This window comes from Echiichthys vipera (assembly GCF_963691815.1).
Source record: "Echiichthys vipera genome assembly, chromosome: 3".
Lineage (NCBI taxonomy): Eukaryota > Metazoa > Chordata > Actinopteri > Perciformes > Trachinidae > Echiichthys > Echiichthys vipera.
Genome location: NC_139828.1, coordinates 340012 through 354888, shown reverse-complemented (window position 1 = coordinate 354888; position 14877 = coordinate 340012). Strand labels below are relative to the sequence as shown.

Genomic DNA, 14877 nt, shown 5'->3' with positions numbered 1-14877 from the left:
GGGCTTGTGTCAAGTGAGGGGCTTGTGTCAAGTGAGGGGCTTGTGTCAGGTGAGGGGCTTGTGTCAAGTGAGGGGCTTGTGTCAGGTGAGGGGCTTCTGTCAAGTGAGGGGCTTGTGTCAAGTGAGGGGCTTCTGTCAAGTGAGGGGCTTGTGTCAGGTGAGGGGCTTGTGTCAGGTGAGGGGCTTGTGTCAGGTGAGGGGCTTGTGTCAGGTGAGGGGCTTGTGTCAGGTGAGGGGCTTGTGTCAGGTGAGGGGCTTGTGTCAGGTGAGGGGCTCGTGTCAGGTGAGGGGCTTGTGCTGCCGTACCGCGGCGCCGCTGTCGTGAACGGGAACTCTTTACGGCATGACGTAGAGCGCGTCCAGGGACAGCACGTGCGAGCAGGAAACAGGAAGTTTAAACGGATGAAAACGGTCAAATATTTAATCGTTTTAATACTAAACTGAGTTAAAGAGCGGGGTTAAGGTCGCGGTGTCCCCGGGTCCGGTGTCAGTGTCCCCGGCTCCAGTCCTCGGTGTCCCCGGCAGCAGCGCGGTGTCCCCGGCTCCAGTCCTCGGTGTCCCCGGCTCCAGCCTCGGTGTCCCCGGCAGCAGCGCGGTGTCCCCGGCGGAGGCATGCTGTACCTGATCGGCCTGGGTCTCGGAGACCCGGAGGACATCACGGTGAAGGGTCTGCGGGCGGTGAGGAGCTGCTCCCGGGTTTATCTGGAGACGTACACGTCGGTGCTGAGCGGAGGACAGGAGGCGCTGGTGAGGACACACACACACACACACACACACACACACACACACACACACACACACACACACACACACACACACACACACACACACACGTATTAATGTATTTTATGTTATAAATAAATATATTAATATATGTAAACACATATTTATGTATATTATAATTACATTAATTAATTTATTTTATAATACATTAATAATTATACTGATTTATAAAAGAAATACATATATTTATTGATTTATATGTATTTGTAATGCATTTTTATTCATATTCTAAAAATAAATATCTACTATTTTCATATAATAAATTAATATATTCATTTATTCATATTTATATTTATTTATATTATAAATAAACAATGTATATATATTTATATTTTATTATTAACATATTATAATATTATTTTTTTATTTTAATAAATGAATTTAATGATTTATAAATGTATTTTTACACTTAAACATTTTCTTTAGTTCATATTAAATTAATTTTTGATGTTTTTCTGATTTAATATTTATTTCTTGTTTCTATGAAGTTTTTAATAATTCTGTGTTTGATGAATTCATTAAAATAAATAATAATAATAATAACTTTAATAATAATAACTTTAACATTATTAATAAAGATAATAACTTTAATAATAAAAATAATCTTAATAACTTTAATAATAATAAGTATTAATAATAACTTTGATATTAATAATAAAGATAATAACTCGTCTTAATAACAGGAGCAGTTCTACGGCCGGGCCCTGATCGTGGCCGACCGCGCCCTGGTGGAGCACGGTGCAGACCAGATCCTGGAGGGCGCCGACGTGAGCGACGTGGCGTTCCTGGTGGTGGGCGACCCGTTCGGGTGAGTCGCCGTCTCTCAGCCAATCACAGCGCTCGCTGCCTTCGGGCGCCGTGGGACACGGGACGACTGAAGTGTGCTGGTCTGGTTTCAGAGCCACCACCCACAGCGACCTGGTCCTCAGAGCAGTGCATGCTGGGATACCGTACAGGGTCATCCACAACGCCTCCATCCTCAACGCCGTGGGCTGCTGCGGCCTGCAGGTAAACGCTTATTAATATTCACAACTATGTTTATTATTATTATTATTTATTATTATTATTATTATTATTATTATTACTGCTGCAGGTTTTATTATGCTTATTATCAGCAGCCAATCAGAGAGCAGGACACAGCTGTGCACACACACACACACACATTAATGCTAATTATGCTAATGATGCTAACATCATCGTCCCCTGGGGCCTCATTAATATGCAAATGAGGGGTGGGGTATGCAAATGAGCATCAGCTGTGTGTGTGTGTGTGTGTGTGTGTGTGTGTGTGTGTGTGTGTGTGTGTGTGTGTGTGTGTGTGTGTGTGTGTGTGTGTGTGTGTGTGTGTGTGTGTGTGTGTGTGTGTGTGTGTGTGTGTGTGTGTGTGTGTGTGTTGCAGCTGTATAACTTTGGGGAGGTGGTGTCGCTGGTTTTCTGGACGCAGACGTGGAAACCTGAAAGTTTCTACGACAAGATCTTTAAAAACAGGAGAGCAGGACAACACACACTCTGTCTGCTGGGTAACACACACACACACACACACACACACACACACACACACACACACACACACACTCTGTCTGCTGGGTAACACACACACACACACACACACTCTGTCTGCTGGGTAACACACACACACACACACACACTCTGTCTGCTGGGTAACACACACACACACACACACACACACTGTCTGCTGGGTAACACACACACACACACACACACACACACACACACTCTGTCTGCTGGGTAACACACACACACACACACACACACACTGTCTGCTGGGTAACACACACACACACACACACACACACACACACACTCTGTCTGCTGGGTAACACACACACACACACACACACACACTGTCTGCTGGGTAACACACACACACACACACACACACACACACACACTCTGTCTGCTGGGTAACACACACACACACACACACACACACACACACTAACCCTCTCTTGTATCCACAGATATTAAAGTGAAGGAGCAAAGTGAAGAGAACTTGATGAGGTGACGCCCGTTTGTTTACACACCGGCTCGTTAATGTTAATGTTATTGTTGTTAATGTTGTTAATGTTAATGTTATATTTATGATGATGTTATTATAACTATATAAATATAACTTTATTAATATAATAAATATAACAGCAGTGGTTGTTTGTTCCCAGGGGGCGGCAGGTGTTCGAGCCGCCTCGCTTCATGACGGCGGCTCAGGCCTCAGATCAGCTGATCCAGATCATCCAGAGGAGGAGGGGGGAGGGGGAGGAGCTGGGTGAGTGACAGCTGATCCTGGATCAGGTCTCAGGGGCAGCAGCTCCAGCCTCTGATCCTGGATCAGGTCTCAGGGGCAGCAGCTCCAGCCTCTGGTCCTGGATCAGGTCTCAGGGGCAGCAGCTCCAGCCTCTGATCCTGGATCAGGTCTCAGGGGCAGCAGCTCCAGCCTCTGATCCTGGATCAGGTCTCAGGGGCAGCAGCTCCAGCCTCTGGTCCTGGATCAGGTCTCAGGGGCAGCAGCTCCAGCCTCTGATCCTGGATCAGGTCTCAGGGGCAGCAGCTCCAGCCTCTGATCCTGGATCAGGTCTCAGGGCAGCAGCTACATGTCTGAACTATTACCGTGCTAACAGGTGTTAGCATGCTAACATGCTACCCGTGCCCCTCCAGGTGTGACGGAGGAGACCGTGTGTGTGGCCGTGGCCCGGCTCGGTGCAGACGACCAGAGGATCCGTGTGGCGACGCTGCGTCAGCTGCTGACGTGTGACCTCGGCGCCCCGCTCCACTCGCTGGTGGTCACGGGTCACCTCCACCCGCTGGAGGTGGACATGCTGCGGGTCAACGCCGAACCGGGCGCCCTGCAGAACCTGAGGGAGGTCGACAGCTCCACCTACTGCTCATAGCACACCTGTTAGCATGCTAGCACCTGCTCAGAGCACACCTGTTAGCATGCTAGCACCTGCTCAGAACACACCTGTTAGCATGCTAGCACCTGCTCTGAACACACCTGTTAGCATGCTAGCAACTGCTCTGAACACACCTGTTAGCATGCTAGCACCTGCTCAGAACACACGGGGTCCAACACTTCAGACGCCATCTTGAAGTCCTGGGGCGCCCGGTGGCTCAGTGGTTTGAGCAGTCGCCCCGTGTAAAGAGCCGTGGGTTTGACTCTGACCCCCCCCCCCCACACACTTCCTGTCTGTCCTTCAGAATAAAGGCTTAAAAACTGTCAAAAATAAAGAAAACATTAAAAACATTTGATGAGACGTCGTTTCTGCATCTTTCTGTTTTAGTCGAGTTTGATCAAAGTCGTCAGGACGAGAACACGAGTGTGAGGGGCCCCGGGTCCAGGTGGGCCCCGGGTCCAGGTGGGCCCCGGGTCCAGGTGGGCCCCGGGTCCAGGTGGGCCCCGGGTCCAGGTGGGCCCCGGGTCCAGGTGGGCCCAGGGTCCAGGTGAGCCCCGGGTCCAGGTGGGCTCAGGGTCCAGGTGGGCCCCGGGTCCAGGTGGGCCCCGGGTCCAGGTGGGCTCAGGGTCCAGGTGGGCCCCGGGTCCAGGTGGGCTCAGGGTCCAGGTGGGCCCCGGGTCCAGGTGGGCCCCGGGTCCAGGTGGGCCCCGGGTCCAGGTGGGTCCAGGGTCCAGGTGGGCCCCGGGTCCAGGTGGGCCCAGGGTCCAGGTGAGCCCCGGGTCCAGGTGGGCTCAGGGTCCAGGTGAGCCCCGGGTCCAGGTGGGCTCAGGGTCCAGGTGAGCCCCGGGTCCAGGTGAGCCCCGGGTCCAGGTGGGCCCCGGGTCCAGGTGGGCCCAGGGTCCAGGTGGGCGTGCGTGTGTTAGATGGTCACTGCCTCCTGGAGCCTCAGCCCAACAGGAAGTCGATAATTCTGGATTTTGTTTTGTTTTCATGTATTTTAGGAAAACTTGACTTTTTTCAACAGATTCTGTCACGACGGCGTTTTTTTAAACGCTGAGTCGTGACGTCTTAAACACTTCCTGTGGTCGTTGTAAAACGCTGAGTCGTGACGTCTTAAACACTTCCTGTGGTCGTTGTAAAACGCTGAGTCGTGACGTCTTAAACACTTCCTGTGGTCGTTGTAAAACGCTGACTCGTGACGTCTTAAACACTTCCTGTGGTCGTTGTAAAACGCTGAGTAATGACGCAGCGGCAGCAGAGAGAAGCCTTTATTGCGGTCACATGGTTTGGCACGTTAAAAACACTGTGACATCACACACACACCGACCAATCAGCAGTCTGGTCCCAGCAGTGATGTCACAGGAGGGGGGGGGCTCAGATTGTCTGATTCATGATGAAGGCACTTACCCAGAATGCTTTGCTCCAGTCTAAAAGGTGTGTGTGATTGGGGGGGGGGGGGCAGGTGAGTTTATAAAAAAGGGGGGGGGTCTGGAGCAGGATGGGGGATCAGTCAGTTCTCTCTGCCCCCCGTCGCCCCCCCCCCTGGTCTCAGTCTGTGCTGCAGTGACTCTGGGGTCAGAGGTCACAGCAGAGGAATGAAGCTGATTGGTCCCTGGTGTTCAGAGGGGGCGGGGCTTCTACACGGACGCCGTGTCGATCTGAACGTAGAGCTGTCGAACTCCGGCCTGAGAGAGGGACACACACGGGTAAACAACAACAACAATAAACAAATAAACATAAACAACAACAACAACAGATAAATAATAAAGTTGAATTCACATTTTAGCGTCGAAAGATTGTGGTTTGAAGTGGTGCGTTCAGGTACCCTGTAAAGACGTGGTGCGTTCAGGTACCCCTGTAAAGATGTGGTGCGTTCAGGTACCCGTGTGAAGACGTGGTGCGTTCAGGTACCCTGTAAAGACGTGGTGCGTTCAGGTACCCTGTAAAGGTGTGGTGTGTTCAGGTTCCCCTGTAAAGACGTGGTGCGTTCAGGTACCCTGTAAAGGTGTGGTGTGTTCAGGTTCCCCTGTAAAGACGTGGTGCGTTCAGGTACCCTGTAAAGACGTGGTGTGTTCAGGTACCCTGTAAAGACGTGGTGCGTTCAGGTACCCTGTAAAGATGTGGTGTGTTCAGGTACCCCTGTAAAGATGTGGTGCGTTCAGGTACCCGTGTGAAGACGTGGTGCGTTCAGGTACCCTGTAAAGACGTGGTGCGTTCAGGTACCCTGTAAAGGTGTGGTGCGTTCAGGTTCCCCTGTAAAGACGTGGTGCGTTCAGGTACCCTGTAAAGGTGTGGTGTGTTCAGGTTCCCCTGTAAAGACGTGGTGCGTTCAGGTACCCTGTAAAGGTGTGGTGTGTTCAGGTTCCCCTGTAAAGACGTGGTGCGTTCAGGTACCCTGTAAAGACGTGGTGTGTTCAGGTACCCTGTAAAGACGTGGTGCGTTCAGGTACCCTGTAAAGATGTGGTGTGTTCAGGTACCCCTGTAAAGATGTGGTGCGTTCAGGTACCCGTGTGAAGACGTGGTGCGTTCAGGTACCCTGTAAAGACGTGGTGCGTTCAGGTACCCTGTAAAGGTGTGGTGCGTTCAGGTTCCCCTGTAAAGACGTGGTGCGTTCAGGTACCCTGTAAAGGTGTGGTGTGTTCAGGTTCCCCTGTAAAGACGTGGTGCGTTCAGGTACCCTGTAAAGACGTGGTGTGTTCAGGTACCCTGTAAAGACGTGGTGCGTTCAGGTACCCTGTAAAGGTGTGGTGTGTTCAGGTTCCCCTGTAAAGACGTGGTGCGTTCAGGTACCCTGTAAAGATGTGGTGCGTTCAGGTACCCTGTAAAGACGTGGTGCGTTCAGGTACCCCTGTAAAGATGTGGTGCGTTCAGGTACCCGTGTGAAGACGTGGTGCGTTCAGGTACCCTGTAAAGACGTGGTGCGTTCAGGTACCCCTGTAAAGATGTGGTGCGTTCAGGTACCCGTGTGAAGACGTGGTGCGTTCAGGTACCCTGTAAAGACGTGGTGCGTTCAGGTACCCTGTAAAGGTGTGGTGTGTTCAGGTTCCCCTGTAAAGACGTGGTGTGTTCAGGTACCCTGTAAAGATGTGGTGCGTTCAGGTACCCTGTAAAGACGTGGTGCGTTCAGGGACCCTGTAAAGATGTGGTGCGTTCAGGTACCCTGTGTGAAAACGTGGCGCGTTCAGGTACCTGAGGTTTAATGTGGTGCGTTCAGGTACTTGTGGTGAAGACGTGGTGCGTTCAGGTACTTGTGGTGAAGACGTGGTGCGTTCAGGTACCTGTGTGAAGATGTGGTGCGTTCAGGTACCTGTGTGAAGATGTGGTGCGTTCAGGTACCTGTGTGAAGATGTGGTGCGTTCAGGTACCTGTGTGAAGATGTGGTGCGTTCAGGTACCTGTGTGAAGATGTTGTGCGTTCAGGTACCTGTGTGAAGATGTTGTGCGTCTGGCTGAGGACCCAGCGGGTGTCGGCGTCGGGGGAAACCAGCAGCTTTAGCGTCCCAATGTAAACGTCCGTGCACAGGGTCCAGAAGTGCGGCTCCTGCAGGTTGTACACTCCCTGTAGCTGCTGCACCTGAACACAACACGGGAACCCAGGAGTTAGACCCGGCCCTGAGGCGTGCGTCTGGAGGCGGGGTCTAATGTGGGCGGGGTCTAATGTGGGCGGGGCCTGCACTCACCCTCTGGTAACACTCGGGCAGGGCGTGGTCCAGGGACGGGGGCGTCCTCTGCATCAGGATCCCGATGGACTCTCGGAGTAACGGCACCACGCTGCGGAGCAGAGAGCGCGAACTGAGCACGTGCAGACTAACAGCTGATTCAGAGGCTCCGCCCCTCAGTGACATCACAACCACAAAAACACACGCACCCTGACCCCCCAGAGACACGGGGAGCCGGTCTCAGGGGAGTCCGATCTCAGGGGAGTCTGGTCTCAGGGGGGTCTGGTCTCAGGGGAGTCTGGTCTCAGGGGGGTCCGGTCTCAGGGGGGTCCGGTCTCAGGGGGGTCCGGTCTCAGGGGGGTCCGGTCTCAGGGGGGTCCGGTCTCAGGGGGGTCCGGTCTCAGGGGGTCCGGTCTCAGGGGGGTCCGGTCTCAGGGGAGTCCGGTCTCAGGGGAGTCCGGTCTCAGGGGGTCTGGTCTCAGGGGGTCTGGTCTCAGGGGGTCTGGTCTCAGGGGGGTCCGGTCTCAGGGGGGTCCGGTCTCAGGGGGTCCGGTCTCAGGGGGGTCTGGTCTCAGGGGGGTCTGGTCTCAGGGGGGTCTGGTCTCAGGGGGGTCTGGTCTCAGGGGGTCCGGTCACTGAGGAGGTTCTAAAGGATCCTGAACCCTGAAGGTTTGACGTTCTCTGTGAGAACAGCAGGAAGCAAACAGGAAGTGACCTCACGCTGTTGTTGAGCTTCCTGTTGGTTTGTTTACAGAAACAAAGGCAAACAGGAAGTGACCTCACACTGTTGTTGAGCTTCCTGTTGGTTTGTTTACAGAAACAAAGGCAAACAGGAAGTGACCTCACGCTGTTGTTGAGCTTCCTGTTGGTTTGTTTACAGAAACAAAGGCAAACAGGAAGTGACCTCACGCTGTTGTTGAGCTTCCTGTTGGTTTGTTTACAGAAACAAAGGCAAACAGGAAGTGACCTCACACGTTCTTCTTTTTCTTCCTGTCTCGTCCAGAACTTAAATCTGAACACGTTTATTTGTTTGGTCACATCATAAATAACAACAATAATAATAATAACAATGATAATAACAATAATAATAATAATAATAATAATAATAATAATAATAATAATAACAACAACAACAACAACAACAATAATAATAATAATAATAACAACACTGACCTGACTGCGATGAGCAGGCTGATGAGCATGGAGCAGACGGGGTCGGCGATCATCAGGTCGTATTTCTGCATCAGCAGAGCCGAGATGATGACGCCCACGCTGCCCAGAGTGTCGGCCATGATGTGCAGCAGCACGCCTGCAGCAGCAGCAACAACAACAACACACAAACAACAACAACACAACAACAACACACAAACAATAACAAACAACAACATACAAACAATAAACAACAACAAACAACACACAAAAAACAACAAACAGCAGGGTTACGTTTCCATGGATACGTGTTCAACACCACACAAACAAAGGTGCACATTTGATTTCAAATGGAGACTGTGGCCGCCTTCCCACTGTGCCTCCGTCACAAGTTAGAGCCCCCTCCCACTGTGCCTCCGTCCCGTGCCCCAGCACGTGTCACGGCTAAAGTCTGGTTCCTTTGACCAGTGTGAGTGCAACCGTACCACGTCTAGGAGCGGCACGCTTGCCGTCCACGGCCCGTTTGGGAGAGGTGGGCTTTAGTAAAGCACGTTTGCACGTGTACGAGCACGAGCGTGCGCACGTGTACGAGCACGAGGCCTACGGCGGCTCTGAGGTCATTTCCTGTGCGCCTGTTGGGACGTAGAAAAAAGAAGGAGGGACCATGCGCGGACATTTCAAACAATGGCGGTGAAAGGTTCACGTTGGTGTGATGCGGAGGTGGAGTGTTTACTGCAGATTTGGTCGATGAAAAGATTCAAAAACAGTCGACAAGACGCACAAAAACTCCGAGGTCTACGGAAAGATCTGGAAACAAAGCCACGCATCGCCATGACGTCATCAATGCGTGTGACGTGTGCGTGCGTGTGTCAGTGCGTGTGTGTGTGTGTGTCAGTGCGTGTGTGTGTGTGTGTGTGTGTGTCAGTGCGTGCGTGTGCGTGTGTGTGTCAGTGCGTGTGTGTGTGTGTGTCAGTGCGTGTGTGTGTGTGTGTGTGTGTGTCAGTGCGTGCGTGTGTGTGTGCGTGCGTGCGTGCGTGCGTGCGTGCGTGTGTCAGTGCGTGTGCGTGTGTGTGTTTGTGTCAGTGCGTGTGTGTGTGCGTGTGTGTGTGTGTGTGTGTGTGTGTGTGCGTGCGCGTGCGTGTGTGTGTGTGTGATCAGGTCTCACCCTGCAGGATCTGTTTACTGGCTCCTTTCCCTGGAGTGTGCAGGAGCTCGTCTGCAACAACAAACACTTTCAGTCACAAACAATAAACAACAACAACAACGACGACGACTAAGATGATGAAGACGATGCTCACCGTGGCTGTGTGGCTCGTCATGGCCGCCGTGGCTGTGACCGTGACTGTCATGGCCGCCGTGGCTGTGCCCGTGACTGTCATGGCCGCCGTGGCTGTGCCCGTGACTGTCATGGCCGCCGTGCCCGTGCCCGTGACTGTCATGGCCGCCGTGGCCGTGTTTGCTCTTGTGGTCGTGACTCACACCGCCGTTAAACAGAGAGTGGCTGTGACCGTGACCTGAACACAGACGGGGGAGACACGTGAGGTTCTGCAGTGAGGTTCTGCAGTGAGGTTCTGCTGTGAGGTTCTGCTGTGAGGTTCTGCTGTGAGGTTCTGCTGTGAGGTTCTGCTGTGAGGTTCTAAGTGTTCTGCTGTGAGGTTCTGCTGTGAGGTTCTAAGTGTTCTGCTGTGAGGTTCTGCTGTGAGGTTCTGTGGTGAGGTTCTGCGGTGAGGTTCTAAGTGTTCTGCGGTGAGGTTCTGTGGTGAGGTTCTGCTGTGAGGTTCTGCTGTGAGGTTCTGCTGTGAGGTTCTGCTGTGATGTTCTGCTGTGAGGTTCTGTGGTGAGGTTCTGCTGTGAGGTTCTGCGGTGAGGTTCTGCGGTGAGGTTCTGCAGTGAGGTTCTGCAGTGAGGTTCTGCAGTGAGGTTCTGCTGTGAGGTTCTGCAGTGAGGTTCTGCTGTGAGGTTCTGCGGTGAGGTTCTGTGGTGAGGTTCTGCAGTGAGGTTCTGCGGTGAGGTTCTGCGGTGAGGTTCTGCGGTGAGGTTCTGCGGTGAGGTTCTGTGGTGAGGTTCTGCAGTGAGGTTCTGCAGTGAGGTTCTGCAGTGAGGTTCTGCTGTGAGGTTCTGCAGTGAGGTTCTGCAGTGAGGTTCTGCAGTGAGGTTCTGCTGTGAGGTTCTGTGGTGAGGTTCTGCTGTGAGGTTCTGCAGTGAGGTTCTGCGGTGAGGTTCTGCTGTGAGGTTCTGTGGTGAGGTTCTGCTGTGAGGTTCTGCAGTGAGGTTCTGCAGTGAGGTTCTGCTGTGAGGTTCTGCAGTGAGGTTCTGCTGTGAGGTTCTGCAGTGAGGTTCTGCGGTGAGGTTCTGTGGTGAGGTTCTGCTGTGAGGTTCTGCTGTGAGGTTCTGCTGTGAGGTTCTGTGGTGAGGTTCTGCGGTGAGGTTCTGCGGTGAGGTTCTGTGGTGAGGTTCTGCGGTGAGGTTCTGCGGTGAGGTTCTGCGGTGAGGTTCTGCGGTGAGGTTCTAAGTGTTCTGCTGTGAGGTTCTGCAGTGAGGTTCTGCTGTGAGGTTCTGCGGTGAGGTTCTGCGTGTCAGGACTCACCTCCCTCTGCGTGCGAGTGGCCGTGGCCTCCGTGCTGGAAAACAAAGATCCCGACCAGGTTGACGAGCAAACCGGCCACAGACACAGGAAGCAGCCGCTCGTGGTGAACGTCAGGAGGCTCCAACGCTCTCTGACAGACAGACAGGGTCAGACAGACAGACAGACAGACAGACAGACAGGGTCAGACAGACAGACTGCGTGTGTGTGTGTGTGTGTGTGTGTGTGTGTGTGTGTGTGTGTGTGTGTTACCTCCACTCCCTCAGAGAAGATGAAGAACGCAGTGAAGATGAGGAAAAGTCCGTTGACGAAGCCGGCGAGAACTTCTGCTCTGACGTACCTGAGACACACCAGAGGGTCAGACCTGACTAACAGAGCCCAGATCACCTCTGTCAGACCTGACTAACAGAGCCCAGATCACCTCTGTCAGACCTGACTAACAGAGCACAGATCACCTCTGTCAGACCTGACTAACAGAGCACAGATCACCTCTGTCAGACCTGACTAACAGAGCACAGATCACCTCTGTCAGACCTGACTAACAGAGCACAGATCACCTCTGTCAGACCTGACTAACAGAGCACAGAGCACCTGTCAGACCTGACTAACAGAGCCCAGATCACCTCTGTCAGACCTGACTAACAGAGCCCAGATCTTCTGTCAGACCTGACTAACAGAGCACAGATCACCTGTCAGACCTGACTAACAGAGCCCAGATCACCTCTGTCAGACCTGACTAACAGAGCACAGATCACCTGTCAGACCTGACTAACAGAGCACAGATCACCTGTCAGACCTGACTAACAGAGCCCAGATCACCTGTCAGACCTGATTAGCAGAGCCCAGAGTGGTCTCACCCGTAGGAGAAGCTGTCGTTGGACCTCCACCTGGAGATGACGGAGGCGGCCAGTCCTGCGAGCAGAGCGGTGCAGTCGAAGAACATGTGGAAGGAGTCTGAGATCAGGCCTAGACTGGAGACACACGCACACGTCACACACACACGTCACACACTCGCATGTTCAGTCGCCACGGAGACAAAGTGTCTCCTGTCTCCACGGGAACAGACGGGGACGATGATGTTGGTGTTGCCCGGGTGATGAAGTGTGACGATCATGTGACGCGTTCAGAACAAGGAAGAACTCCAGAAATAAATATTAATATGTGTTTCTTATGTTTATGATATGTTATCATTTAACCAAGTAACCATGGTGACAGGACTCATCAAAGTACACACACACACACACACACACACACACACACACACACACACACACACACACACACACACACACACACACACACACACACACACACACACACACACACACACACACACACACACACACAGAGCTAACACTACGTGGCACATCCTGGCAGAACAAACAGATCGATGCTAACGGATGATGCTAACAGATGATGCTAACGGATGCTAACAGCTGATGCTAGCCGCCTTAGCTCACCTGTTGCTCCAGATCCCGTATGTGAGCTCCACGAAGGCGAAGGACAGGTTCAGACAGAGGAAGAAGAACAAGTTCCGGGACGTTTTATCCGCGAGGATCGACCTGAGGACACGGAACATGAGAGCCGTTAGAACCGTTAGGCTGGCTCTATTAGCCTCAGGTAGCTCCTCTGTTAGCCCCGGCGAGCTCCACTGTTAGCCCCGGCGAGCTCCACTGTTAGCCCCGGCGAGCTCCACTGTTAGCCCCGGCGAGCTCCACTGTTAGCCCCGGCGAGCTCCACTGTTAGCCCCGGCGAGCTCCACTGTTAGCCCCGGCGAGCTCCACTGTTAGCCCCGGCGAGCTCCACTGTTAGCCCCGGCGAGCTCCACTGTTAGCCCCGGCGAGCTCCACTGTTAGCCCCGGCGAGCTCCACTGTTAGCCCCGGCGAGCTCCACTGTTAGCCCCGGTGAGCTACACTGTTAGCCCCGGCGAGCTACACTGTTAGCCCCGGTGAGCTACACTGTTAGCCCCGGTGAGCTACACTGTTAGCCCCCGCGAGCTCCACTGTTAGCCCCGGCGAGCTCCACTGTTAGCCCCGGCGAGCTACACTGTTAGCCCCGGCGAGCTCCACAACCATCCCGACAGCTGTCTTAGCAGTTAGCTCCCGTGTTAGCCTCTGTCATCAGTCCGTTATCTGTGTTAGCCTTAACTAGCTCCTGTGTTAGCCCCAGCTAGCTCCTGTGTTAGCCCGTCATCAGTTCGCTCTGTGTGTTAGCCGTTAGCCGCAGTTAGCTCCTGTGTTAGCCTCAGCTAGCTCCTGTGTTAGCCCCAGCTAGCTCCTGTGTTAGCCCGTCATCAGTTCGCTCTGTGTGTTAGCCGTTAGCCGCAGTTAGCTCCTGTGTTAGCCTCAGCTAGCTCCTGTGTTAGCCGTTAGCCGCAGTTAGCTCCTGTGTTAGCCTCAGCTAGCGCCTGTGTTAGCGGTTAGCCGCAGTTAGCTCCCCTCACCTGAACCATCCCGACAGCTTCAGCAGCAGGTTGAACTTGGCGGGTTTGTACTCGTCGTCTTTGACTGATAAAGGCAACATGTTTACACCTGAACACACACACACACACACACACCTGTACACACACCTGAGCACACACACACTCAGACACACACACACACTCTCCGGAGAGAGAGATGCTAACTGTCAACTTCCGCTCTGTCCCGGGTTTCACAATAAAGGCTCCAGTTCCTCACGGAAGCTGCTCCTGGATGCTAACATCACTTTACTCTGCACTTAGCTGCAACGGCTAACGCTAACGGCTAACGGCTAACGCTAACTGTCAGTCAAACTCCTCTAATCCTTGTTTTCCTGATCCTGATCCAGGACCAGGACCAGGACCAGGACCTGGACCTGGACCAGGACCAGGACCAGGACCAGGACCAGGACCTGGACCAGGACCAGGACCAGGTCCAGGACACGAGAACCTCCCCAGGTTCATTGATCTGATTCATTTCTGTGATTATTGTTTTGTATTTTTAAACGTTTCAGACTTTAAAATATTAACGTTTGTTTGTAAACACGTTTCATAATATTCATATTTTTACTGATGAAAATAAAAAAGCAGAAACTTTGTGATCAGAGTTCATTTCTCCTGTTTTCACTTTGTTTGTTTGTTCAGTTGTGTTGTTGTTGTTGTTGTTGTTGAGTATGTGGTGCCGAGGAGCAGCAGCAGAGGGCGTCACAGACTCACACACGTTCCCTCTGAGGAGCTTCTGCGTCTCTGCAGAGTCAGCACTGAGGACCGCAAACAACAACACAACGATAACAACAACAACAAACACAACAACAACAATAACAAACACAATAATAACAAACACAATAACAATAATAACAAACACAATAATAACAAACAACAACACAACAATAACAAACACAATAATAACAAACACAATAATAACAAACACAATAATAACAAACACAATAATAACAAACACAATAATAACAAACACAATAATAACAAACACAATAATAACAAACACAATAATAACAAACACAATAATAACAAACACAATAATAACAAACACAATAATAACAAACACAATAACAATAATAACAAACACAATAATAACAAACACAATAACAATAATAACAAACACAATAATAACAAACACAATAATAACAAACACAATAATAACAAACAACAACAACAACAACACTAAAGAACAAACGTCTCAGAGTTTTTGTCCTTTGGGAGGAAACTTGATTTCTGCAGTTTTTAAAAACAAAGAAAACAAAAAATACAAAGGTCCTGCAGAGGACTCTGGTCCTGGCCCTGCAGAGGACTCTGGTCCTGGTCCTGCAGAGGAC

General features: G+C 51.8%; 2 protein-coding genes across 2 annotated transcripts; one reads left to right on the top strand and one right to left on the bottom strand.

Moving 5' to 3' along the window:
- The first annotated feature begins 374 nt into the window (after positions 1-374).
- Positions 375-4009, top strand: dph5 (diphthamide biosynthesis 5). Its single transcript, XM_083911179.1, has 7 exons — positions 375-747; positions 1467-1591; positions 1683-1791; positions 2183-2303; positions 2766-2805; positions 2964-3067; positions 3457-4009. Exons 1-7 carry the CDS (start codon positions 613-615, stop codon positions 3687-3689), a joined length of 867 nt encoding a protein of 288 aa, XP_083767305.1. The 5' UTR covers positions 375-612; the 3' UTR covers positions 3690-4009.
- Positions 4010-4965: 956 nt separating this feature from the next.
- On the bottom strand, positions 4966-13681 carry slc30a7 (solute carrier family 30 member 7). The gene is made up of 11 exons (XM_083910994.1): positions 13529-13681; positions 12545-12646; positions 11942-12055; positions 11337-11424; positions 11088-11217; positions 9799-10014; positions 9666-9716; positions 8525-8660; positions 7373-7463; positions 7117-7266; positions 4966-5377 (listed from the first exon to the last, which is right to left on the bottom strand). The coding sequence occupies exons 1-11, from the start codon at positions 13606-13608 to the stop codon at positions 5330-5332; spliced, it is 1206 nt and encodes a 401-aa protein (XP_083767120.1). The 5' UTR covers positions 13609-13681; the 3' UTR covers positions 4966-5329.
- Positions 13682-14877: the final 1196 nt, after the last annotated feature.